The sequence below is a fragment of the Podarcis filfolensis genome (genome assembly GCF_964270895.1).
Source record: "Podarcis filfolensis genome assembly, chromosome: 5".
Taxonomy (NCBI): Eukaryota; Metazoa; Chordata; class Lepidosauria; order Squamata; family Lacertidae; genus Podarcis; species Podarcis filfolensis.
Genome location: NC_139608.1, coordinates 93,086,012 through 93,112,367, shown reverse-complemented (window position 1 = coordinate 93,112,367; position 26,356 = coordinate 93,086,012). Strand labels below are relative to the sequence as shown.

The window sequence follows — 26,356 nt, the reverse complement described above, 5'->3', positions numbered from 1 at the left end:
GCTGGAGTTTTCTCCACTCGGCTTTCAGCTGTCTCCCAGCTTGTTTCCTTGCCCTAAACTCTGGATTATACCAAGGAGACAAGGGGACTCCACAAAGTGGGAGAAGGCACTTGGGGCAATGGTGTCAACAGCCCGAGCCATTCGGATATTCCAAAGGTTGGCTGGGGTTTTGACAGGAGCATCAATCATATCAGCCAGGAAATCCCCCAGTGCTATCTGGAAACCCATTGGAATTTCCAATTATTATCATCCTAATAGCTCTCCGGCCTCTACAGATGGGAAACGGTGCTGAAAGCCTAAATCTCAGCTCATCTGTGAAGCTCCCTGGGCTGCCTTGGGCGAGTCACTGTCGGCCTACGTCTCAAGGTTGATTATTTTGATCAGCTAAGCAGAGAAGATGGGCAGAAATATTGAGGAAGCCTCTCAGTCCGGGAAATGCTTTAATACACTGTAATGCCTGAGCGTCAGGAGACCGGACCATGGCTGCGGAGGTTTGGGGGGACTAGAATCTTTGTAGGGCTACACCCCACTTTGCTCAACAGAGGAGCTTCCGCCGATTAAGGGTTACACGGATGTAACCCTTAGGCAGAACACTGATGCCAAATCGATACTGCAGGGTGGGGTCTCCCTTTTAACATAACGATAGATCAATCAAATATAGAATGCTGCCGACTGGAGAGCAGGAAGCATTCAAAACATGGTCCCCAACAGGCTTCTCGTTCTCTCCCTGACCCAACTGCTCTTGGGCTTTAGTTTCATGTCCAAAATCTTCCTCTGCTTTCCAAAAATAAGCCACTGCCACCATGCTGAAGGGAGAAAAACAAGAAGGGTGGTATTTTTAGGGCCATTAATTCTGACCACGTGCCCAGGAGGTGAACGGATGGCTATTGCACAAAGGCTTCTCATCACTATGTCCTACGAAGCCAGCATTCACTTGACGTTCCCTGCTTTTGTTCTCCTGGGCTTTCTGGCTGAGATTCTCTTTTCCTACCCAGTTGTCGTCAGAACAAATGGCACCCTGTTGGACAGAGGATGGGAGTCTATCTTATCCAGGTCCCTTGCTGGAATGTCAGGGGAGAAATCTGAAGTCAACTGGGAGACTGACTATTTGCTAGGAATCAAGAGGCGGCGGAGGCTTTACTGCAACGTGGGCATTGGGTTTCATCTCCAGATATTTCCAGATGGACAGATAAGTGGTATTCATGCTGAAAACCAATACAGTGAGTTGCAAACTGCATCACAATGCAAAATGGTGGAATTGATATCACTTTTTGACTTGATTTCTAACACCCTACCTAGAACCTGAAAGCTACTGCTTATTATTATTAGTCTTAAGTACTTCTGTGGCCTTTTTAAATGTTTCAGGATCAATCAGCACCCAAAACCTCGAGGCTGAAACATGTCCTGAATACTTGGACAAAATTAGATACCAACTTATTTTTAGTTGGTTTGACTTTACAGCCTTGAAAAAGCAAAGAGGTTGGGATCTTTCTCTCTTTCTTTCTCTCTTTTTAAGATGCTCTTCCTGTTTCCCCCCTGCCCCCCTTTTTTGCAGGTAGATGGACTTGCAGCCTGTATGTACGGGATGTTTGGGGAAAAGTTGGGAATACTGAGAAATCTTAAAAGACGGCTTTCATGGCAAGAATATAGGTTGTTGATTTTAATCCAGAAAATTAAAAGACTGCTTTGAAAAATAATGCCAGCAATTGGTTACGAAGTATAGAAAATGACTTCATCATTCATTTTGTGATCTACATTGTGGAGATCACAGTTCAGAGGGTTGGAATTCGAAGAGCTGAGTGGGAATTATATTTATGGTTTGTTTTAAATGCATTGCTGCAAGTTCTGAGCTTGCCAAAAATGCAGAGAAGGCGGGGCTTGCTGGCTCTGAACCAGCAATTACATTATGACAGCATCGCCACAGATAAAGAGAGGGATATTTGTTCATTAAAGCACCTATTATCACACCAAGAAATCACTGCTTAAGCCTTCCATTTCGTTCCTCCTACTGGATAGATTATGTATATGTTCTGGAACAATATGTCCTGTATCAGATGTGCTACGAGATTGAGAACAATCATTTCCTTCTTTCTTTTAACAAATTAAGAATGCAAAAAAATAATCTTTTATCTCACAATGGATCTGATTGCAGTAGCAGGAAATCTGCCACTCAAACACATTGAGCCACATTTACTGTCTGGACAGATGGCTTGGGAGGGGGAATGGAAGGAAAACCAGTGTGCCGGTGGTCTGGATGCTTGTGTGTACTTGTGTACTAGAGACAAGATGTACACACATGGAGCGCTTTTACATCTAGAGACCTGGAAGAAGGGGCAGAAACCTAAAGAACGTGTACATTTATGTACACACAGACATTTTTTAAAATGTTGCTCAAACGGCAATATAGAAATGAGGAAACAGTGTATAGTTATGGACCGAAAATAGTCTGTGAACAAGCAAAACAGGATAGCTACCTATCACACACCAACTGGGCTGGGGTTTTTTGGGGGGGGGAGGGGTTACACTGCTGTCCAGCTTCAGTAGTGTTAATATACTGAATTACTCCATTGATTTCTATGGGCAACTCTCACTTCCCTGGGAACATTTAAGAAAAGTTTCTCAGTGAGAACCCAGAAATTACCTAGCCAGATAATGAGACTGTGCGCTCTCTCTCTCTCTTTCTGGCTCTCTTCTTCTCCTTCCCAGCCATTCCATTCCATTCCCTCTCTTCCCAAATTTTCAGCCTCCTCTTTCAATAATAGAATTGTAGAATTGTAGAGTTGGAAGGGACCCCAAGGGTCATCTAGCCCAACCCCTGAAATGCAGGAATAGGAGGCGGTTAGCATTCTGTTAGCACTATTCACACTCAGTCTTCAATGTGTTGTTTTGGGGTCTCTTCTAAGTGGAATCGCCCTCTGGTGTGTGGCACACTCTTGTATAGACGCACAGAAAAGAACTAGAATTAAAATAGGAGGGTGATTTAGTGCACAGTCCAGCCACACTTAAACATACGTGTGTTCCTTTGATTAAGAATTAAGCTTAGGCCTCCCCCTTGAAATCAATGAGAAATGAAGGTGCTTAACTGTCGGGTTCTAAATTCACAGTGCAATCCTATATATGTCTACTCAGAAGGAAGCTCCATTCCTTTCAATAGGACTTGCTTTCTCAGGTAAGTGTGCAGAGGATTGCAGACACAAATGATTTAATTCCTCATCTAACTGATTATTCACTTATAAAAGGCAGATCGACTAAAATGCATTTATTTGTGGACCAGCCTATTTCTGATTTTTTAAAATTTGGTTTTAGAGTACAGTTTCTTCAGATGAAAAACCTGTTGCACAAAAGTTATTGTTTTCTATTAAATTTTGTACAACTTTTTAAAATAGGGGTTTCTATATTTAATAATGTTCCTTCAGCAGCTATAAAAAAAGCAGCTTTCAATCTCCATCTGTCTGCTTCTTTAGGTCTCTTGGAAATATCAACAGTAGAGAGAGGTGTGGTTAGTCTGTTTGGTGTCAAAAGTGCACTCTTTATGGCAATGAACAGCAAAGGGAAATTATACGGCACGGTGAGTAGTCTTACAATCTGGTTTTCAGTCAAGGGAATGCTAATACGTTGCTATGCGTTTTACTGAGAAATCTTGAATATTTCCACCTTTGAAAAAGTATCACTTCCTGTCAAGATCTGCATTCACTGGCATTCCAAAATGTATGAGATTAGTTGGTCCAAATTACCGTATTTTTTGCTCTATAAGACTCACTTTTTCCCAAATAAAAAGTAAGGGGAAATGTGTGTGCGTCTTATGGAGCGAATGCAGGCTGCGCAGCTATCCCAGAAGCCAGAACGGCAAGAGGGATTGCTGCTTTCACTGCGCAGCCATCCCTCTTGCTGTTCTGGCTTCTGAGATTCAGAATATTTTTTTTCCTTGTTTTCCTCCTCCAAAAACTAGGTGTGTCTTGTAGTCTGGTGCGTCTTATAGAGCGAAAAATACGGTAACTGTATTTATTGTGTAAGATATAGTCTGTGTAACTTTAGGACTGATTCTCATGTAGCCCTGTAGGCAGTTTTCCCATCTCTGTATGTCGATGGCTTTTACTGTACAACTGATGAATCAGAGCAGCATGTGTGAGCTGTTTCTTGAACTGCGGCCACCAATGTCACCAACCTGCTTTCAAAACATATTTGTGATGCATAGCGGGAACCTGCTGCTCAAAGGAAACTGGTATTGGTGTGTTTTTAATCTATGGTGCTCACCCAGCCATCAGGAGATACAGAATTTTATCTGTGACGTTACAACTATGATCACTGATTCACACATGCAAGTTACCTTGATAGCTGTATTAGCCAACAGGGGTCAGCAAGGTCTACCTCGCCTGGGCTGGTTCACCCCAGTGGAGATCCCTCCGTGGGGGGCCGGATCGTGCGCATGTGTGAGCACGCGCATCTGCAATTTCCAGTGTCTCCGCAGACACGATTTCCGGCATCTGCGTCTGTGCAGATGCGATATTCGGCATCTGAGCATGCACAGACACGATTTCCAGCACTGCAGAAGTGAGTCCCCATGCTGTGCTGGTTTAGCGCAGCGGGTGGGGACTCTCCAAGTGGGTGGCTCAGTTTGGGGGTGGCTTGTGAGCAGTTAAATGACCCCTGTGAGACGCTTGTGGCCCATGGGTCTTAGGTTGCCTATCCCTGAGCCAACCATTGGTCTGTCTTTTGCACTCATGGGAACCGTTAATTTACATGGGCAACGGAATACACGAAGCCACCGTTTTCTGATCTACCGTATTTTTTGCTCTATAAGACTCACTTTTTCCCTCCTAAAAGGTAAGGGGAAATGTGTGTGCGTCTTATGGAGTGAATGCAGGCTGCGCAGCTATCCCAGAAGCCAGAACAGCAAGAGGGATTGCTGCTTTCACTGCGCAGCGATCCCTCTTGCTGTTCTGGCTTCTGAGATTCAGAATATTTTTTCCCTTGTTTTCCTCCTCCAAAAACTAGGTGTGTCTTGTGGTCTGGTGTATTCTACAGCAGGTCCAACCCTCTAGAGGCTGCAATCTACTTCCAGTATAATAAAATTGGCAGTGATCTACCCATTGTCATTGCGAAGAGTTTTTGGGGGAGAGCATTGCCCAGAGTTGTTGAGCTTTTTACAGGAAGGATATAGGCAAGAGTTGTTGGAGTGATCCATCAGGAAAACCCAGGCAATCATTTTTTTTATAATCCCGCAATCAACAAGGGGCACCCCGGCAATCTACCAGTCAATTGTGGTTGACCGGTTGAACATGTCTGTTCTATGGTATACTACCATGGTCTTCTGTGCTCAAAAAGTCATTGGGACTTCTGACCATGTGTTTGTTAACATTTCGTTACTAGCTATTACATTTCCAATAAAAGGCCCTCGCAGTAGCTTTCGTCACCACCAGCGTGGCTTAACCTACTTAAGTCTGCATAAAATATTTTCCACACCATCATACAACACGCAGGCAGTGCTACAGCTAAGGCTCAAATTCAGGGTCCTAACTCAAAATGTTCCACCAGAGAATGGGAGCTAATGGGGGCAGAGGTGTACCTAGGGAGTGGCAAAACTGGCCCCTGCTTAGGGATGCAGGCCCGGGGTACACCAGAGGTCATCAAGTCCAACCCCCAACAATGCAGGAATCTCAATCAGATTGTGGAGTGTACCACACCTATGTGTGTGGTGATGAGCTGTGGCCAGGGTCATAGGAAGGGGGGGGGGTGCAGGGGTGCAGTCCAGCCCGGGTGTCACCCTGACTGGAGGTGACAAAATGGCAGGCCTGCAGCGCGCATGAGGAACACATCTCGGTGCCCGCAGGGTCCGCACTGTCTGCCCACTGCCTCCCCCCCAGCTGTAGGGCGGCTGAGGCCACATGGCATGCCCCGTCCCTAAGGGCACCAGGCGTCCTGTCCCGTCCCTCTCTAAGGGCGCTGTGACTATGGGCACCCTGCGCCCCCACCCTATGGGTGCCACGCGCCCTGTCCATCCCTATGGGTGCCACACACCCTGTCCCTATGGGTGCCACGCCCTGCCCTATGGGCGGTTCCCCCCGCCTTTGAGCATGCTGCCCCAGGTGCCCGAGAGGCTTCCTTTGCCACTGGCTGCGGCTGCCACGGCAGGAGAAGCTATTGGCAAAACCTATAGCCAGACCTTAGCCAGACCTAGCAGAGTACATGCAGAATCCACGGAAGCAATTGGCAGCTTGGCTGCAGACAGGATAGACGAAGCAGGAACTTGTAGTTAGGTGTTTATTATATACAGTGGAATATTTACAGGAACAGAACACGGATCTTTTGCTAGCTCTCTCTGACACAACTCACAACTCCTACACTCACTGACACACTGAGCTCTGAACACATCCCAGTTAGTAGGCCACATCCCAGTTAGTAGCCCTTGAAAGAGCTTGACCAATCAGGGAGCTGTCTCCATGCCTCTGTTATCACCAGGCAGACTCACTCCTTCAGATTGCCTTCTGGCTGTCTGCCAAACCTCAATTGACTCTGTGGGAGTAGCTGCACGTACAGTTTCCCAACAGAAGCTTCCCATCCTGCTTGCACTATGGCAGAAATGGAAACAGAAACAGATCTTGCCAAGGGTGCAAAGGACCCTAGGTGTGCCTCTGGATGGGGACAGTGGCCAAGAGGCCCAGTGTTGGCACCTGAGCTAGCATGGGCGTCCCTGGTCCCAGTAACCCTGACACTGGTTGTTCCAGCTTCCTTTCTTCTGATTTAAACAAACAAAAGTGACAAGTGGGGTGCCACAGTGTTCTGTCTTGGGCCCATTGTCGTTCAACGTCTTTATAAACAACCTGGATGGAGGAATTGAGGGGATGCTCAGCAAATTTGCAGATGACAGCAAACTGGGAGGGGTAGCTAATGCCTCAGAAGGCAGAATCGGGGTTCAGAAAAATGACCTTAGCAGATTGGAGAACTGGACCCAAGCTAACAAAATGAATGTCAATAGGGACAAATGTAAGGATCTGCACTTAGGCAGGCATAACCAGCTGTGCCAGTATAAGATGGGGAACACCTAGCTTGCCAGTATTTTCATTGTTTTATTTCTATACTGCCCTATACCCGAAGGTCTCAGGGCGGTTCCCATGAAAAACCACTTACATAAAATCAAAACAAAAACCAGATCTCGCCCGCCCCCCGAAAAGAGCCAGCATTTTAAAAAGGGTATAGGATGTCAGGTCAGGCAAAGACCTGCTTGAAGAGGAATGTTTTTGCCTGGCACGTAAAGATGTATAGTGAAGGAGCCAGGTGAACTTCCCTGGGGAGAGCATTCCACAGACGGGGAGCCACTGCAGAGAAGGCCCTGTTCTCGTGTTGCCACCCTCCTGAGCTCTCGAGGAGGCGGCACACAAAGAAGAGCCGCAGAAGATGATCTCATGGTCCTGGTAGGTTCATATGGAAAGAGGCGGTCCTTAAGGTATTACGGTCCTGAGCTGTTTAAGGCTTTATAGGTCTAAACCAGCACTTTGAATTGAGCCCGGAAACTAATCGGTAGCCAGTACAGTCAGACCAGGTTTGGTGTATTATGCTCAGACCGTCTTGCTCCTTGTTGATACTTCTGCATCAACAGAAGTATAGCGTTCAAATCAAGGGAAGTAATTTTACCATTCTATTCTGCCTTGGAAAGAACACACCTGCACTCCTGTCAGAATATCATTTTTGCTACAGTATTTCTACCTTCTCTGTTTGGAAGGAGTATTTTCAGGAGAGTAGCAATAAAGGCATGGACCACAGGAACTGGCCGTTTACCTTTCTCTCTTTCACACACACCCATTTATTTAATCAATGTATACATTCCCATCGATTCATCTATCTATCTACCTGTATTTAATGTATACACCTTGAAACAATATGAAGCAAAACAGATTAAAGGTGCTATTCCAGAAATGAAGGGAACTGTATAGGCAACATGTAATGACAAATGGGAGCAGATGTTGCAATCACACTGTGTTTCTTTCTTTTCTCTCTTCAGGCAACTTTTCAAGACGAATGTAAATTCAAAGAAACTCTTCTTCCCAACAACTACAATGCCTATGAATCAGCCATGTACAAAAGCTTTTACATAGCACTAAGCAAACATGGGAGGGCCAAAAGAGGAAGTAAAGTCTCGCTTGTTCAGACTGTCACACACTTTTTACCCAGATTATGAAGACCAGAGTAAAATGCATTTAAACTGCCTATTTCAATTTGCACATGAGAATCATCTCCCAGGTAAAGAATATATATTCACTCATTTGTTACTATATATATATATGCATATATAAGTGAAATCATTTGTACAGGATCCATTACACTAATTTTTCTACACCGATTTCAAAACAACTCCTTTTGAGATAGGAATTATTTATCCAAAAGTTACTACGTTGTCAACTTATGTCAATGGTGAAATTTTTGCATTTACATGAAGCAAACAAAGCAAATCAGCGGTGTAGCTGCAGAACTGGGGTCTAGCTGAGTTTGGATACTTGCCACAACTACTGCTCTTTCAGTGTAACTTCAACAGAAAACAAACATATATCTGAGATTTTTAGTAGTGTGATGAATCGTTTTTCAGTTAGTTCCCACATCAATCATTTGCATACAATCTTCTCATAGATCAAGCTCATTATATTAGGCTTCCAAATTGTGTTATCAGGAGCCCTGGAGTTTATTGGACCTTTATGAGGGGTTTCTTAAAGGGAAGACTTGCTATGTTTGCAACTCTAGAGGTTTGCTGGGTGTGCTGTTCACACAGGCAGTGGTGAGGATCAATGTGGTGTTCAGAGACCCGGGACTCTTAGAAATAAGAACTTGATTTAGGCTGAACTTTGCAGAAGAACTGGTTTATTGTTAGGGTTGCCATATTTCAAAAAGTAAAAAACCAGGACACCTCGAAAGTTGTTGAGCTTATTTTAGGAAAACCCGAATGCTGTTGAGCTTTTTTCAGACAAGATCTTGACTTGACTAAGATCCAGGGCAAAGCACGGCCTTTCAGAAATCCCCGCCCCCCCCCCACGGACGTCAATTCCACCTTTGAAATCCCGGACGTAAGGCAGCCCTGTTTATTATAGAGTTCAGCTGCCTGCAGGCTAGTGTTCTTCCTTGTAAAATTCCCCTTGCCGGGTCCATCTATTGTATATACATCAAGGCTGTGTTCACACTCAGTTTTCTTTGCACTCGCTGTTTCCAGTGTCAAGTTTTTAATCTGTGTTTAGCATAAGCATTCTGAAATCCTGGTGTGGGTCTACCATAATGGCCCTTCTGTGGCGCAGTGGGTGAGTGTGCCTGGCTGTTAACCAGAAGGTTGGTGGTTTGAGCCCCAGGGATAGCTGTAGGCAGGATTGCAGACTGGATGATGGTTGGAGTCCCCTCGAACTCTACAGTTTTATGATTCTATAAACATAACATTAAATAACTTAGTTTTCTGCAGGCCTACCAACTTGAATGAACTATTGTGGGGGCCCAGGTAAGCCCCACCCTGCACAATCAATCACATGATGCAATGCACACACACCATTTGAATGGAAACACCCATCAACTTTGTGCAGAAATATTGTATTGTGGGGGCCAAAGTCCCCACAGCCCCTAGGAGTTGGCTCCTATGGCTCTCTGTAATAACTTGAGTTGGACACGCCCTGTTCTATGGCTTAATGGTGGATTTCAATAATCACTTGTAATGTGGATCCATTTGGATCTGTGCCTTGGATCTATGCTTTTGCACCATGGCAGTGCCGAAAAACATTGGACCTGTCCAGGTTGTTTTTTTCCCCAATCTGTCCATGGAGACAGAGGAGAGATGTGATTTGATGGTGGGCGAACAGGTAAAAATATTGAGCGGTATCAAGAGGATTTATTCTACGAGACTGGATATGTGTGCATGAGTGCACATGCAGTAATACATGCCCTTTTTCCTCCTGACTCTTGACACAGCCCCCTTCTTCCCCCTGCCCCAGTCTCCCAGATCCCTCCTGGTCCTCCCTTCCCTCTTGGTCACTCCAGGTTAAATCCAGCTTCTGTGGTCCCAATCTGAGTTTTGAAAAGCACTGTGCTGGGGAAGCCTTCAATCGTGCCATCAGCACAAACATTTCCACTTGCTCGTCGGTACAGTCTCCCCTCTCCTCTGTCCATCTGTTGTTCTGGGTATTCTCTAGACCCCTGGAGCCAGCTGGGGGGGAGCAAGGGAGGAAGAGGGCGATCCTATTTGGACTTATGGGGCACTGGCTCCCACCTGCTTAGTTGAATCCAGCCCATGGAGCTGAAACACAAAGTTGGGAAGAACCTAAGTCTCCCACCTTCCTCCTTCTCAAGTGGTGGTAAGCTACTCTCACCACTTCTTAACAAAGGGGACATTGAGCAGGGAGTGAGGACTCTCAGAGGCTTCACGGGCACCAGAAGAAGTCATCAAGGGCAGCAATGCACCCACAGGTGCCACCTGGCTCCCCCAGATCTAGTCCTTGGTCCAGGGGACAATTTTGGGAGGCCGGCTGACATACTCTAGTTATGCATTCACCAAAATAAGGCCACCATACATGCTTACCAGTGAGTAAGTCCCACAGAAGCCAGTGACGCTTATTTCTAATTAGATATACATATGATTGCACTGCTAGAACATTGTTTGTGCTATGATACCGTGCTGTGACACATTTTTGTCAAAATTTGCCAGCTTTTGGATATTTGTTGGAACACATACTGACAGAAGCAGATAAATGATATATCGTGCCACTTGCACTGTTCATTCCTTTAAGCATCAGAATATTAGCCTGCAGTATATAACTGATAACATGTATAAAACTAATATACACAGAGAAGTGTTTTTCAGACTTCCTACTTAGCATACATTATTAGCCACTGCCGTTTCTGCTGTGGAATCAGTGCATGTTGCAGAAGATTCTGAGGCATATTCTAGCTTGTTAAAAATCCCAGAGGCAGTCATCTTATTTTAAGTCATTGAGTGAAATACGTTTTACTTTGAAGACCTGTAGAGGCCACTCAACTTTACTCATCTGTTTATATAACCTTTCTCCAGAATGCCAGTCATGCCACATCCTTTTAAAAAGTATTTTAAGATACCCTAAGTCAATAGACACTATAAATATCTATGACCAGAAGCCTTGAGATACCTGAGTAGAGGGGGGCATTCCTAAATCTGAAACATCATTTACAGTCCAATCCTAACCGTGTCCACTCGGATGTAAGTCCTACTGAATTCAAGGGGTCTTACTATCAGGTATACGGAATGTGAAGCTATAATCTGTTATCAGAACACGAGGAACTGAATCATATGCCCAAGGGAGAGGTTTGTTCCGTCTCATCTGCAACCAAGAGCAAAGCTAGTCTTTTCTTTTTAAACTGTTTTTATTGTCATTTTTAAAAACCATAATGAAGAAGCGACAAGAAGAGAGTCACTCTATAAAATTCAGAAAGAGAAACTGATAAAAGACTCACTACAGAAACACCAGAAGTTACAGACTATCAAGAAACATCAAAATGAGAAGGAAGCCGAGAGTGGCCTCCTGTCAAAATCCGCGTTTATTAACAAAGCAGAGAAACAGGTGCCAGATCACCACTGAGTTGACAGAGTTGGTCCCCCACCACTACTGGAAGTTTTCCTGAATTCTTGTGCCAATTTCTTGCCAAGGGCCAATTGCCATAGCCCATTATACCAGTATTTCAGCGAAAGGTATCCAGTTATTCCCCCCATTTATGGCACTGGCACAAACAATTTTTCCACCGGGGGGGTTGTAACATCTGGGATTCGCCAGCCCTGCTCAGAAAATGGAAAGGAGTGCTAACGTCAGTTCTGGGATAATCACTTCCTTAGCTACTTACCCAAATATCTTAAGCCAGAACACCTACTCTTTTTTTAAAAAAAAAAATAATTTTTATTCATTTTCCAAACAAATTTTATACAGTCAACAAATTATTTTGTACTCTTTCTTCAATTTTTGACTTCCCTCAGTTTCTCTGTCAATCTTTCGTAAAGTTTCTATTTGTTAACGCATTTCGAGACATAATATTGCCATTCCCAACTCCTTTTCCTCATACTCTCTTTTTTGCAGTATTTCTTGCTATCTCACAGAGCCTCTTCAAACCCAACAAGCGTTGTCTGTACATCACATATATTTTTCAGATATTCTGTAAATTTCCCCCAGTCCTCGATAAACTTTTGGTCTTTCTGATATCGAATCTTCCCAGTCAATTTATCCAATTCTGCATATTCAGTCAATTTCCTTCTCCATTCTTCCACTGTTGGAATTTCTTCCAGAACACCTACTCTTTTGCAATCTCACTTTAGTAGTAGCTTATATGTGTAGCCTTCTATCAGTCTTCAAGGTGTCCATGCAGAAGCTGCAAGCTTGCCAAGTATACATAGATTTTCTTTTTTTTAAAAAAAAAAACCCCTTTGTTGCATTTGTATATCCTGAAAGGAATTCAGACATTTAAAGTCGTATCTTGGTTTTCAAACAGCTTAGTTCTTGAATGTTTTGGCTCCTGAACGTCGCAAACCCGGAAGTGACTGTTCTGGTTTGTGAACTATTTTTGGAAGCCGAACGTCCGTCGGGGCATCCATGGCTTCTGATTGGCTGCAGGACCTTCAAAAGCTGCGCTTTGGTTTTTGAACGTTTTGGAAGTTGAACTTCCAGAATGGATTCTGTTTGACTTCCAAGGTCTGACTGTATTTATTTTAACCCAGGCATGTCCGAAGTCCAGCCTGGGGGCCTAATCCGGCCCGCAGGTTGGGTTAATCTAGGGTTACCTGACGTCCCCGGTTCCCTGGGACAGTCCCTGGATTTGCAAATCTGTCCCTGGACAAATTCTATCCCCGGAATGTCCCCAGATTTGCAAATCTGTCCCGGGAAACGAGGCAGTGGCAGCCTTAGCAGCCTGTTAGCGCAGTTGACTCTGGCTGGTTTAAGGAGCTGTTCGCTGCTCACTGCCATGGCGCCCGCCATTTTTCCTGCGCAATGGCAGTGAGCAGCTCCTGAAGCCAGCGAGAGCCAACTGCGCTACCAGACTGGCCCCTCCTGGGCAACGGCCGTTCGCCTGTAACTCCTGAGCCTCCCCTGATCTGTCAAAAGGGAGAAGGGGGAAGGAGTCACGAGCGGGTGGTACACCATTGCCCAGTTTAAAAAAAAAACTGCGCATTTATGTTTCACAGGGTGCGAAAGAAGGGCTTTGCACCTTTATACAAAATGCAAATGTGCTTGGGCCCAGGGTCTTTTGCCTCACCATCCCCACTACTGACTCCCTGTTGCTACTCAGCTTCAAAAGAACAAAAAAAGTGTCCCTGGATTCATTGAAAAAAATCTGGTAACCTTAAAAAAGCTCAACAACTTTGGGGGGAAATTAAAAAAGAAGCTCAAGAACTTCAACCCTAAAAAAAGGTCAACACGCATGTTCACTTCATCAAATCTGACCCTCTTTGAAAAAAGTTTGGACACCCCTGTTTTAACCTCCTATCCCTGTAAAGCTGTCAACACTGGGATAAAGTGACTTGAACGATCAAGCTGTGGCCAGGAAAATACTTTCTGAGACTTCAAGGTGATATGGTGGAAGAATTGTTGCATGGAGCACACATACTGTTTTAATTAACGTGTGTCCTGCAGGGAACAGCAGCTCTTAGTGCTTTTGAGTCTCTGAATACTAATCATGTAGCCTGGAAAGGAAGCTGAGGACAAAATTGTAAATACATCCAGTTTTTATCATGCAGATCCACAATTAACACCATCTGAGAATTTGTCCCCTAGATCTGCTTAGATGTGTACATCAACCCACATTATCATTATACGAACAATCTATTTACAAAGGGTGCTCTGTAGGTAGTTGCTTCTGCACCAGATATTTAACGATGATTTCTGAATTGTTCTATGCTTATCTCAAATGTCTCTGAGCATGGAGCGTTTTGGCCTAGCCTCTTGAGCACTGAAAAATCCTGTATCTCTCACCAACTATGTCCTTTTCAGTGAGGTAGACTTGAAAGGCTCGGATGTATCTTGCATTTATTGCACAGTCAGTTGGTAAACTTATTGCTTCTGGCGAATGTAGAAGAAATTCAGACATTTTTGAGAAGGCAAAGGGTGAGAAATAAAATGGTGTCTCACACTTCTCTTGTTTGAAATGTGAAAACCAGCATATTATGCATCACACAAGGGCCAAATGGGATAATATTCTTCAGTGTGAAACACAAAATAATAAATCTAGGATTTAAATACAGTGGTACCTCAGGTTACATACACTTCAGGTTAAATACACTTCAGGTTACAGACTCCGCTAACCCAGAAATAGTGCTTCAGGTTAAGAACTTTGCTTCAGGATGAGAACAGAAATCGTGCTCTGGTGGCGCGGCGGCAGCAGGAGGCCCCATTAGCTAAAGTGGTGCTTCAGGTTAAGAACAGTTTCAGGTTAAGAACGAACCTCCGGAACGAATTAAGTACTTAACTCGAGGTACCACTGTACACAAATGAGGAAACAGTGTCTAGTTATGGACAGAAAATAGTCTGTGAACAAGCAAAACAGGATAGCTACCTATCACACACCAACTGGGCTGGGTAGAGTGGTACCTCGGGTTAAGTACTTAATTCGTCCCGGAGGTCTGTACTTAACCTGAAACTGTTCTTAACCTGAAGCACCACTTTAGCTAATGGGGCCTCCTGCTGTCGCCTCGCCGCCGGGGCACGATTTCTGTTCTTATCCTGAAGCAAAGTTCTTAACCTGAAGCACTATTTCTGGGTTAGCGCAGTCTGTAACCTGAAGCGTATGTAACCTGAGGTACCACTGTATACTCTTCATAAAATCATTGAGGGGGTGGTGTAGGTCAACCTCTTGCTTAGTGCAGGAAATCCAGAGCTGGAATATCTCCAACAGACAGCTGTCTTGAAGACTTCTAGGGAGCAAGAAATCCTTCTTTTTTTGGATGGCTCTTACTGTTAAGAAGTTTCCTCCAAGGCTCAAGCAAAACAAGAGTTTTGCAAGAGTCCTCCTCAACCTTCTCTTCTCTGGCCTTCCCAAGCCCCTTCCATCTTTCTTCACAGGACTTGTTTCCCACACCACTGACCATCTTTGTTTGCCTTCTCCGATCCCATTCCAATCTCACCTTCTTAAAATGTGGTGCTCAGAACTGGATACAGTGCCCCAGATGAGTTTTTACTGCTACAGAATAAAGCCGAACTGCCAAATATACCTCATATGCTGACTCAACATGAACTTAACAATGGAAACTGTACATTTGTAGGAAACAAAACATTTGTGTTCAACTACACGTCTGTCAAGTATATGCTTTTATTTCTCATATGTATGTGCTGTGCACAAGTGTCATTTTAATGTGTTGTTAAATAAATTACATTTTATGTTCCTTGTAGCATTCGGAGTCCAGCTTCCTATAAAGTTTGTTTCTTCCTCACTCCAGAGGTGCTGTATTGAGTAAGACAAATGTCTGTGTTGACTTTATTTTTTTGGTTTAGGGAAACTGCATTGCCAGTAGGTCAAAGCAACAGTCCCATCTTGCTAAGCACATGCAAGTATATTGTCTGGTCAATACATACATCCATATCTTCACACACTCAAATACAAACAGGCAGCTCCGTTACTCAATCTGCTATCCTTGAACAATGGTTTAACAGGCATGGCTGTCTACATTTGAAGATCATTAAGGGAAAGTTTTGTTAAAATAGATATATGGAAAAGAGTGTGTATCTGAAGAAGTGTGCATGCACACGAAAGCTCATACCAAGAACTAACTTAGTTGGTCTTTAAGGTGCTACTGGAAGGAAAAAAAAAATTTTTGTTTTGAATATGGAAAAGAGTTAAATTGGCTTTTTTTGGAGGGGATAACCTACCTCGAGGGCTGCTGGAGATAGTGGTGGCATGATGTTAGCAAGCCTTCTTTGTAAATACTCCTGTGTTTCCCATACATAGGTGCTAGGAATCTTGTGAAACTGGATTTTAAAGCAGTGGTGGTAGTGCATATTGGTAGATTTACGCAGTAGTATATATTTGCACAAGGGACGTGGGTGGCGCTGTGGGTTAAACCACAGAGCCTAGAACTTGCCGATCAGAAGGTTGGTGGTTTGAATCCCCGCGACGGGGTGAGCTCCCGTTGCTCAGTTCCTGCTCCTGCCAACCTAGCAGTTCGAAAGCACGTCAAAGTGCAAGTAGATAAATAGGTACCGCTGCAGTGGGAAGGTAAACGGCATTTCCATGCGCTGCTCTGGTTCGCCAGAAGCGGCTTAGCCATGCTGGCCACATGACCCGGAAGCTGTACGCCGGCTCCCTCGGCCAATAAAGCGAGATGAGCGTCGCAACCCCAGAGTTGGCCACAACTGAACCTAATGGTCAGGGGTCCCTTTACCTTTACCTATATATTTGCACGTCTTAAATTGGGGGGTTTTTTTATCGCACAGAGAGAATAAAAATACACATTTTTCAATGGGGAAGAGCTCAGCAACAATACATAGTTTTCATTTATTTTCAAAGAGGGAATTCGATAATTAATTTTAACCCTGAGTAAGCTAACACACACACACACACACACACACACACACACACACACACCAGAATGGATTGTTTAGTTTATCTGGAAAAGAAGCCCAAAGGAGAATCAGAAGACTTAGATGGGTGTGTGGCACCTGTAGGTGTGGAGGCAACAATTTGTAGGGAAAGCACCAGACAAGGTAGAGAACAAAGAGCAAGATTTTCAGCACTCTGGCCAATAAAAATGGAAAAAGGAGAGCTAGGACACATTGAAAGTCCCAAGTCAGGCAAGAAAACGGTCCGCAAGAGGGAGCCCTTAGAAGGACTTCTTGGCAGCTGTGGCCAGGATCTCTGCTTCAGCAAGCAGGGATCCAGAGAAGCGGGGTTAGGGAGCAGAGCTCTGGAAGGGGCCTTTGCAGCAGCTGCAGGAAGTGGGGGCGGGGGGGTCCAGAGGAACAGAAAGCCATGAAGGAAAAGCAGGTGAGGAGGACTGAGTCAGTCCATGGGTTCTATCTGGTGTAAGGGATGTGGGTGGTGCTTTGGTCTAAACCACTGAGCCTCTTGGGCTTGCTGATCAGAAGGTTGGTGGTTCGAATCCGCACAACAGGGTGAGTTCCCATTGTTCTGTCCCAGCTCCTGCCTACCTAGCAGTTTGAAATCACACCAGTGAAAGTAGATAAATAGGTACCGCTGCGGCGGGAAGGTAAACAGCGTTTCCATGCACCGCTCTGGTTTTGGTGTTCCGTTGCACCAGAAGCGGCTTAGTCATGCTGGCCACATGACCCAGAAAGCTGTCTGCGGACAAACGCCGGCTCCCTCAGCCTGAAAGCGAGATGAGCACTACAACCTCAGTCGCCTTTGACTGGACTTAACCGTCCTGGGGTCCTTTACCTTTTTACCTCTATCTGGTGTGATGGGATCCAGGAGGAGTGATTTCAGGCAGCAAGTGAGATGGTGCAATAAAACTATTCCATACCCACCAACATTTCTCTGATGAAAATAGGGAAGTCCTAAGGAAAAGTGAGACATATTGCAGGATCTAACCAGAAATCAGAACAGTTTCTGAAAATCTGGGACTGTCCTTGGAAAATAGGGACACTAGCAGGGTCTGCGTATTTTTGCTGTGAAGCCTGGGGTTTATATAGGTAAAGGTAAAGGTAAAGGGACCCCTGACCATTAGGTCCAATCGTGACCGACTCTGGGGTTGCGGCACTTATCTCGCTTTATTGGCCGAGGGAGCCGGTGTACAGCTTCCGGGTCATGTGGCCAGCATGACTAAGCCACTTCTGGCGAACCAGAGCAGCACACGGAAACGCCGTTTACCTTCCCGCCAGAGTGGTACCTATTTATCTACTTGCACTTTGGCATGCTTTTGAACCGCTAGGTTGGCAGGAGCAGGAACCGAGCAACGGGAGCTCACCCCGTCGTGGGGATTCGAACCGCCGACCTTCTGATCAGCAAGTCCTAGGCTCTGTGGTTTAACCCACAGCGCCACCCGCGTCTAGCCTCTAACAAATGCTTCAAAGCAAATTCCAAATATGATTGGACAGAAGAAGGCATCATTTCCAATGTCTTGTAAGGTTCTGTGGTTCATGGCAGGATGGAGCAGGTCTCCACCCTGAGAGTATTCCCTTTTGTTTCTTCATTCCTTGGTTAGCACAACTGGATTTGGATTCAAACACTGGCTGCATCTCCTATTGTCATGGCAGCCAATTGGATGGCATCAAAAAGGTCAGGTCGTAGGAATATGACTTGCAACATCATCTCCATCCGAGACCAGGGGTGGTGGGAGGCTGCTGCCTGGAAGACACCCAGGGAGAAGGGAAAAGAGAGGAGGCTGAGGGTATATTCCCCAGGGGAGGGCGTTCGAAAAGGGGCAATGGGCTGCCAGCTCTGCAGGAAGAGGTGACATATCTAGGCTCCTGAGCCCCACAGTGTACTTGCAGAAAGTATGCAGTAGGTCAAGGGAGCCGTGGACTCAACAAGGATGAAAACCTCTGCATTAACTATTGGTAATGTATTGTGTTGTCTTACACACACACACCCCAATTCAGCTAAGCAGTCTTCCCCAACGATACGTTGGACTTTCTGTCTTACTACAGTATCCCCTCTTATTATTTTTCGAAGCCGCAAATAGAATTCCAGGAATTTTTCTAAGGTAACAGTTCCACACATGGAGGAAAACATGCAAAAAGACCGCAGGTTATGCATTTGGCATTGCATATATTGTGGATTTAAGCCTCAGTGGATTGTGTTGACTTGATTTGTTTCATGTAGTTAAGCTGAGCCAGGATGTTTTCTGTGTGTGGGTTGCGTGACAAAGACAGGCTGTCCCAAATACAGCCACTGCAGGATGTGAGATTTAACAACTTCTGGACTAAGATCTGCGGTGAGAAATGCACGCGTAATCCACAGTACATGTTGTTGACTTGGTCTGTAATTATTCCTGGAATATAACTGCTAGAGAATAAACAGCCCACCTTCGTATTTCCACTCACACACTCATGTACTTCCTAGATCCCATGATTATAAGGATGCTAAAAAGGAACAGTGGTGACTTTTGTTTTCTGTTAAAAATGCTCACCCTTCAAAATCTTTCTGAACATCCAGAAACATTTATTTTTCATCTTGGCAATTATATAAACCAATTTCTTAGCTTTGTTAATAATCCAGGGTGTGCAGGAGCTCTGTGTGCTTGGATGGAGCCCCTTTGCTCTTCCCTATGTGAGCAGAGAAACAAAGAAGGAAGTCCTTTATGTCCAAACCAGAAAACTATTGTTAATGGCTTCCAAAGGAGCGGAAATATGAAGGGATCATTTAAAGTTGGCTTTTGAATCCTGGCTTTGGAATGCTGTGAACTGGTTTGAAAGTAAGAGGAAGCTATGGTTAACTGGGGCTTCCTGGTTTTCCTTGAGGAAGGAAATGAGGCATGATGTGAGAGCCACAGGGGCTGTGGGTTGGTGCACAAACCTCATGTGCATCTTGGCTTTTTAAGCCAGGATTTGATAGTCCTAATGCAGCCATCCCAAGTATAAAACTGTCCTGCTTATCATTAGAATACTTATGTAAATTTATGTTCAGTAACCTTAATTTTATTCTATGAAAAAGTTCTTGTTTGACTGTTTCTTCATCAGTTCCTTCCCATTTTAAAGAACAGTACTGACTGATGAGACTCTGTTGTCCAATTAGTTGTTACTGCATCGGTGACTGAAGACAGTAGATAGTAGCTTATGCATTACTAAGGACAATATCACTTCTTCTTCATCATCTTCTTTGGCAAACCTTCACCATGATCAACTCCTGCCCAGAAACCTCTGTCCCCACTGTGGAAGGACGTCTGGATCCAGAATTGGCCTCCACAGTCACTTATGGACTCACTGTTAAGACCGTGTTCATCGAAGACAATCTTACTAGGCCTACAAGTGATTGCCAAAGAAGACTAGGGTCAATAGCACAAACTCTCTATGTAGAAAGTTAGAGCATCAATCCCTCGTTTCTCCATTTTAAAAGTATGAAGGTGCAGAAGATGTCAAAGACCTCGGCCAGACATGCTGAAGAGCTGTTGCTGCTGCTTAAGCAGACAACACAGGGTTAACTGGGTGAGCAGTTTGACCTGCTGTAACCCTGCTGCTGCCGGGTTTCAGCAGGTGGTGTTTCCTTCGCAAGGAAGGATGCGGGTGGCGCTGTGGGTTAAACCACAGAGCCTAGGACTTGCTGATCAGAAGGTCAGCGGTTTGAATCCCCGCGACGGGGTGAGCTCTCGTTGTGCGGTCCCTGCTCCTGCCAACCTAGCAGTTCGAAAGCACGTCAAAGTGCAAGTAGATAAATAGGTACTGCTCAGGTGGGAAGGTAAACGGCTTTTCCGTGCGCTGCTCTGGTTCGCCAGAAGCGGCTTAATCATGCTGGCCACATGACCCGGAAGCTGTACGTCGGCTCCCTCAGCCAATAAAGCAAGATGAGTGCCGCAACCCCAGAGTCGGTCACGATTGGACCTAATGGTCAGGGGCCCCTTTACCTTTACCTTTAAGGCAGGTAAGGTTCCTACACTGCCTACAACAGGAGTTAGAAACCCTTTTAGGCTCTTTGAGAGAATGCCATGGGCACGGCTGCCATGTGTCCCTTCTGCTGCTCCCCTAAGACCTGAGACATTAAGTGAATCCCTACACACTTCACTTTTCCAAGGGATCTGTGCAAATTCTAGAAGAATTTGATCTGTGCTTTGAAAAGCATATAGAGCTGCAAGGGAAAGTGGTAGACAGTATCATTCTTCCAATGTCTCCTTCAGCTCCATGTAAGACTTCCCATAGTCTTAGAAGCGCAAAGGCTACGTGGTTGTCAAGGAAAGACCACCCTAGGGCAGCACTGATCCTCGCTAGCACATCAGATTCAGCTGAATTGTCTTGCTTTTCCTCTGTCTCACCCATGTATTTTACATAAAAAGGAATAACTTGTTTCCCCGCCTCTTCTTTTGACAAGAATTTAAATACTAATAAATATAATTTTATTCCCAACACACACCGTATTTTTCGCTCTATAAGACGCACCAGACCACAAGACGCACCTAGTTTTTGGAGGAGGAAAACAAGAAAAAAAATATTCTGAATCTTAGAAGCCAGAACAGCAAGAGGGATCTCTGCGCAGTGAAAGCAGCAATCCCTCTTGCTGTTCTGGCTTCTGGGATAGCTGCGCAGCTTGCATTCGCTCCATAAGACGCACACACATTTCCCCTTACTTTTTAGGAGGGAAAAAGTGAGTCTTATAGAGCAAAAAATACGGTAATTTAGGCTGTGATCCTGCCTCTTACTTGGTTTGCAAGCACCACTGGGATTCACTGTTGAGAAAACATGCATAGGATTGTACTGTTAGTCACCTTATTCTTTTAGAGATTATAGTTGAAGGCAGGATTCTCCTGTGTGGATTCTGAAAAGATCAATTGCGAGAGGGCAATATAATCTGCTTCATCCTGGATTTATATATGCAATTTGTGCTTTTATGAGAGACCTCCGTTGAACCCAGCGAGTCCTCGGAAATAAACGCCTGAGAAGTAATGTATTCGAGTCAAGGGAGTTCTTGTGTTTTTATGCCAGTGTAAATAAATCCAAATTTGTATGGATGTTTTGCGTCGTACCAATTGTTTACATCCGCCCCACTGTGCCAGTTTACGCTCCCAGATAAGCACATACACCTGTGTACAAGTCTGTTGCGTTCCAACACCCATGGTTCAGTTCCAAAAGGACACCTGTGTAAATGACAGCACCTCTCTTTGCCCTTAAAGGTGAGAACATGGGGTACAAACCCAGGCTGCAATCTTACGCAAGCCTACTGGGAAAGTTTTCCAACTTTTCCCCTTCAGGGAGCGGTTCTTCAACAGAGGCAGAAATTCCACACGTCCAGCCTTCGCTATGGCATGGAGAAGCAATGTAACAACTGAATTTCTGCCCAGCGCACAGCTTTTAAAAGTACTGAATTACAGCAAGGGAAAAAAAGGTAGCCAGAGGATACACAAAAATCAGAGAGACTGATGGCTGAGTCTAACTTCTTCATGCTATGAGGATCAAGCTTACAGACGTTAGGTAAGATTAAGGAGATTTCAGGGCAGTAAGAGAGGGTCACAACTAAACAACAGGCAAAATCTTAAATGTTTCTGTATATCAGTGTAAGAAGCAAAGTTCTAATTCATAAAGAACTGGAATTTGTCTGCAAGTCCAGGCATAGACAACTCCTAACCAGTCCCCCAAGATTCCTCCTGGCACAGAAGCAAAGTATTTTCTCCCCCATCCAAACAGGGATCTTTCATGGCAGGGGTCAGCAAAATTTTTCAGCAGGGGGCCGGTCCACTGTCCCTCAGACCTTGTGGGGGGCCGGACTATATTTTGAAAAAATATATATGAACAAATTCCTATGCCCCACAAATAACCCAGAGATGCATTTTACATAAAAGGACACATTCTACTCATGTAAAAACACGCTGATTCCCGGACCGTCTGCGGGTCAAATTTAAAAGGCGATTGGGCTGGATCCGGCCCCCAGGCCTTAGTTTGCCTACCCATGTTTCACGGCATGCATTTTGGGAAATGTTCCTAGGGTCAGTGCTGTCTGTCCTAACTTTGCTAAGCTGTGTTTGCTTAAGTTACAAGGCTAAAGTAAATTTGTTTAAAGACTCCGCTGCCATATGGTGACTTTGAAGGTCTTACTTGCTATCAAACTTTCCCCCTTTTAAAATCAGAGCGTGTGTTGTCTGGGATTGTTAACACTTTCCCACCAATTCTGTGAGAAAGTGATTTCTTGCTTTAGCGATTTCAAAACTTTACTACATGCATAGCTTTACAGAATAAAACCAGATTTTTACGTTAAGGTGGATTCATCCATGCGCAGGTTGGAATCAGACCTGGTCCACTCCTGGCATCACCAGTTTGTGGCCGGGCAACCCTAAACTGAGCTTTATTTCTGCCAATACTACCAGGAATTCTGGTGTACACTCCCTGCCTTTCTAGAGACAAGCTACATGGTAGGGCTCTTTCTGAATCCAATCTCTGCTTTTAATATTTTATTTTTAGTGAGAGAGCATGTGGCTCATTTGGAGAGTGCAATATCCTCACCCCTTTAGCTCCTGTTGCAACCTTGATTACTGGTGCGGGTGGCGCTGTGGTCTAAGCCACTGAGCCTCTTGGGCTTGCCGATCAGTAGGTCGGCAGTTCGAATCCCCATGACGGCGTGAGTTCCCATTGCTCTGTCCCAGCTCCTGCCAACCAAGCAGTTCGAAAGCACACCAGTGCAAGTAGATAAATAGGCACCGCTGCAGTGGGAAGGTAAACGGTTTTTCCTTGCACTCTGTCACGGTGTCCCATAGCGCCAGAAGCGACTTGGTCATGCTGGCCACATGACCCGGAAAGCTGTCTGTGGACAAACGCCGGCTCCCTCGGCCTGAAAGCGAGATGAGCGCCGCAACCCCATAGTCGCCTTTGACTGGATTTAACCACCCAGGGGTCCTTTACCGTTTTACCTTTACTGGTGTTCTGCAGCCCTGTAGAATCAGGATCTATCACTGGTGTGTGTTTGGTGTGTTAAACTTCATTGGTCTTCAGCCATCAGATACCCAGGGACTGTATCATAACTTTACGTCAAACACGCCAATTCTGCCTGGAAAAGCATGTTTGGGGGGAAATGACCTTCTCCCACGGTCTGCCATGTTTTCTGTTACAATATTAACAATTTACAACATTCCATTTTTCTATTTCATGGGTGGGCAGAATGTATAATGGGAAGCAATGGCAGAACTCGTAGAATTTGCAGCACATCAGTAAGAGTTTCTGATTCACAATGGTTTAACAAAAACAACATGAGAAAGGCCCTGCTGAAAATCTGAATTGGGTTGCTGAAATGAAAGAAAGCAAGGTAGAGGGGACCAGGAGGGGTTTTGTGGCGGAAGGGATTGTGAGCTCTGTTCTTTTCAGTTAATAATTATATCAAATTTCATCAAACTGGTAAAGTGAAACTGGTCAAGTTCATCATCTAAAAATTTAAGAATATGCAGACATAGCCAGAAAAATGAAAATGACATCTCAGAAAGTACAGTAAATAAATCCCACTCCAGAAAAGAGGAAAGTAAGATTTCTAGCTACAACATCATGTAAATAAATTTCCCATAATATGGAAATAAAAGGTGCAACAGTTCTTCAAACAATCATTAACCAAAGAAAATCTATATCACTGAAAAAAAATGCAGAGGGAACTAGATGGGAGAAAGTAACACTTTTGAAGTGAAAAATGCCAGAAAACGAGAGAAAATGAGAGGAACATAAGGTGTGATTTCTTACCTTCTCTGCTGTTGAAGATTTCCAGAGCCTGCTACTTTCTCTAAACCTATGTGTTTCTCATGTGCAAAACTGAGCATTGCTGCTGTGCATGTTTGCTTACCTGAGAATCCTTTGCTTTCCAAACATTCAGGTGTAGATGTTTAGTAATAGTGACGTGCGATAGGCAGCTTCCTGTAGCTTTGCTAGAGCCCATGCAGCTGAAACCTATCTAGTTATTACAGTTACAAAATTCAGCAAACAAATAGGAGTCTGAGGGAGTGTTCCCAGCCGCCTCAACCCCAAAACACCTAAAACTGCTTTTATTTGTTTAAATTCCCATCCTGACCTTTCCTCCCGATGGAGACCACGGCAGAAAGCAACACAGTAATAAAACAATACAATTAAAAATCAAACCAAAATGCATTTAAAAACAATTGAGGGTGTCTAAGAACTTTTTAAAACAACCACACAGAGAGAAAGCTATAATTTCAAGGTTACAGGTGCCAACTGGGCAGCACTCAGCTTATGTCATCAAATTGCACCCCTATTTTCCCTGTGCTATTCTTAAAAAAATAAAAAAGGAAATCTGAATGGAACAGAAGTGTAATCTCCACAAGTCTGGATCTAATTGGCACCGTTCTTGTGTCTTTTCAAGAAGTGTAGTTTTGATGTGTGCAGTAGCATATCGGGCAGCAAAGTCTCCATGCACCTTTAACTTTCCACATCTTCACTATTGTCTTTCCGCCTCACTATTGACATTTAGTTTTTTTAATGGCTCCCTTGAGTGCTTTGGGCTACCTGGAATGCGTTCTTCAACTGTGATACTGTCTCTTACTTGCCTTGATGGAGAATGGAGAGGTGTGTGAGTGGAAAGCAGCCAAGTGTACCAAGGCAAAAACAGCATCCTTTGCCACACTCCTTTTTGCTTCTTGCCCTGCCTGCTTTTGCCTCTAATGTTGGTCACCTGCAGGCAGTTCCCAGGAAGTTTGCCTGTGCAGGGATGCAGTCCTCAGCTGGACAGAAGATTCCTTATCCCTGCAACAGAGGACCAAAGAATGGGCAAGAGGATTTTCTCTTAATCCATCTAAAGTCCTCTTCAGGTGAGGGCCAACAGATGATCAGAGGTGGGATGGCAGGCCTAGTGTGCATGGGGACATTTCAGGCAGGGCTGATGAGAGCATCTCGCCACACTTTTGTCCTCCTGTGTCTAGAACAGCTGAAGAAGACAAGTTGCAGACGAAGCAAGGTCTTAGGGTGTTGAAAACTCCAATGCACATGTTCCAATTGCTCATGCGGATTGTTTGCCTCATTTCCATCTCATCAGAGTCTAGACACCCACAGGGGCAGGAGTGGGAAATCTTGTTGGCACCAAGGGCACCAACTTGTTAGTGGATAGTGAGTGAGAAGTTGCACATGTTTGGATACACACACATCTCACACCTATGTAGGCAGGAAAGCAGGAGGATCTCAGCAATCACACTGTGCCCCTTCTCAGCTGCCCAACTGATTGGCTCTGGAAAGTGCTGAGAAGCATGATGATCTGGTGCCTGCTTCTGCTCCAGAGCAAGGGGGAGACTGAGGGGACCACCGTGAATCCACCAGCAGTGGGGAGGTGGGATGGGTAGCCCACTCATCTCTGATTTAGAGGATATAGAGAGGCCAATACCCATATGTCTAGCCCCTTTGAGGACATCAGCTTCCTAGCTCATAAATGGTTCAAATGATGGTTTGCTGGAAGTGCCTTGGGCCATAAAGGTAAAGGGACCCCTGACCATTAGGTCCAGTCGTGGCCGATTCTGGGGTTGCGGCGCTCATCTCGCTTTACTGGCCGAGGGAGCCGGCGTACAGCTGGTCATGTGGCCAGCATGACTAAGCCGCTTCTGGCAAACCAGAGCAACGCACGGAAACGCCGTTTACCTTCCTGCCAGAGTGGTACCTATTTATCTACTTGCACTTTGGTGTGCTTTCGAACTGCTAGGTTGGCAGGAGCAGGGACCGAGCAACGGGAGCTCACCCCGTCGCGGGGATTCGAACCGCCGACCTTCTGATCGGCAAGTCCTAGGCTCTGTGGTTTAACCCACAGC

General features: G+C 44.9%; 2 protein-coding genes across 3 annotated transcripts in view; one reads left to right on the top strand and one right to left on the bottom strand.

The window, feature by feature from the left end:
- Positions 1-397: 397 nt before the first annotated feature.
- FGF6 (fibroblast growth factor 6) lies at positions 398-15,449 on the top strand. Of its 2 annotated transcripts, XR_014548640.1 has the most exons (4): positions 398-1,220; positions 3,465-3,568; positions 8,000-8,238; positions 15,039-15,449. XR_014548640.1 is itself a non-coding variant. In XM_083616017.1 (3 exons), the coding sequence occupies exons 1-3, from the start codon at positions 698-700 to the stop codon at positions 8,174-8,176; spliced, it is 804 nt and encodes a 267-aa protein (XP_083472143.1). In that variant the 5' UTR covers positions 398-697; the 3' UTR covers positions 8,177-11,864. The 2 variants fall into 2 exon arrangements, 1 of the variants encoding a protein (XP_083472143.1); XM_083616017.1 differs by lacking the exon at positions 15,039-15,449 and having other exon boundaries at positions 8,000-11,864.
- A 9,125-nt stretch (positions 15,450-24,574) lies between these two features.
- TIGAR (TP53 induced glycolysis regulatory phosphatase) overlaps positions 24,575-26,356 on the bottom strand; it is a 32,894-nt gene continuing 31,112 nt past the window's right edge. The window contains exon 7 of the mRNA XM_083616004.1: positions 24,575-25,307. Coding sequence (XP_083472130.1) covers positions 25,302-25,307 — 6 coding nt within the window. The 3' untranslated portion in view covers positions 24,575-25,301. The remainder of the gene's footprint in view (positions 25,308-26,356) is intronic.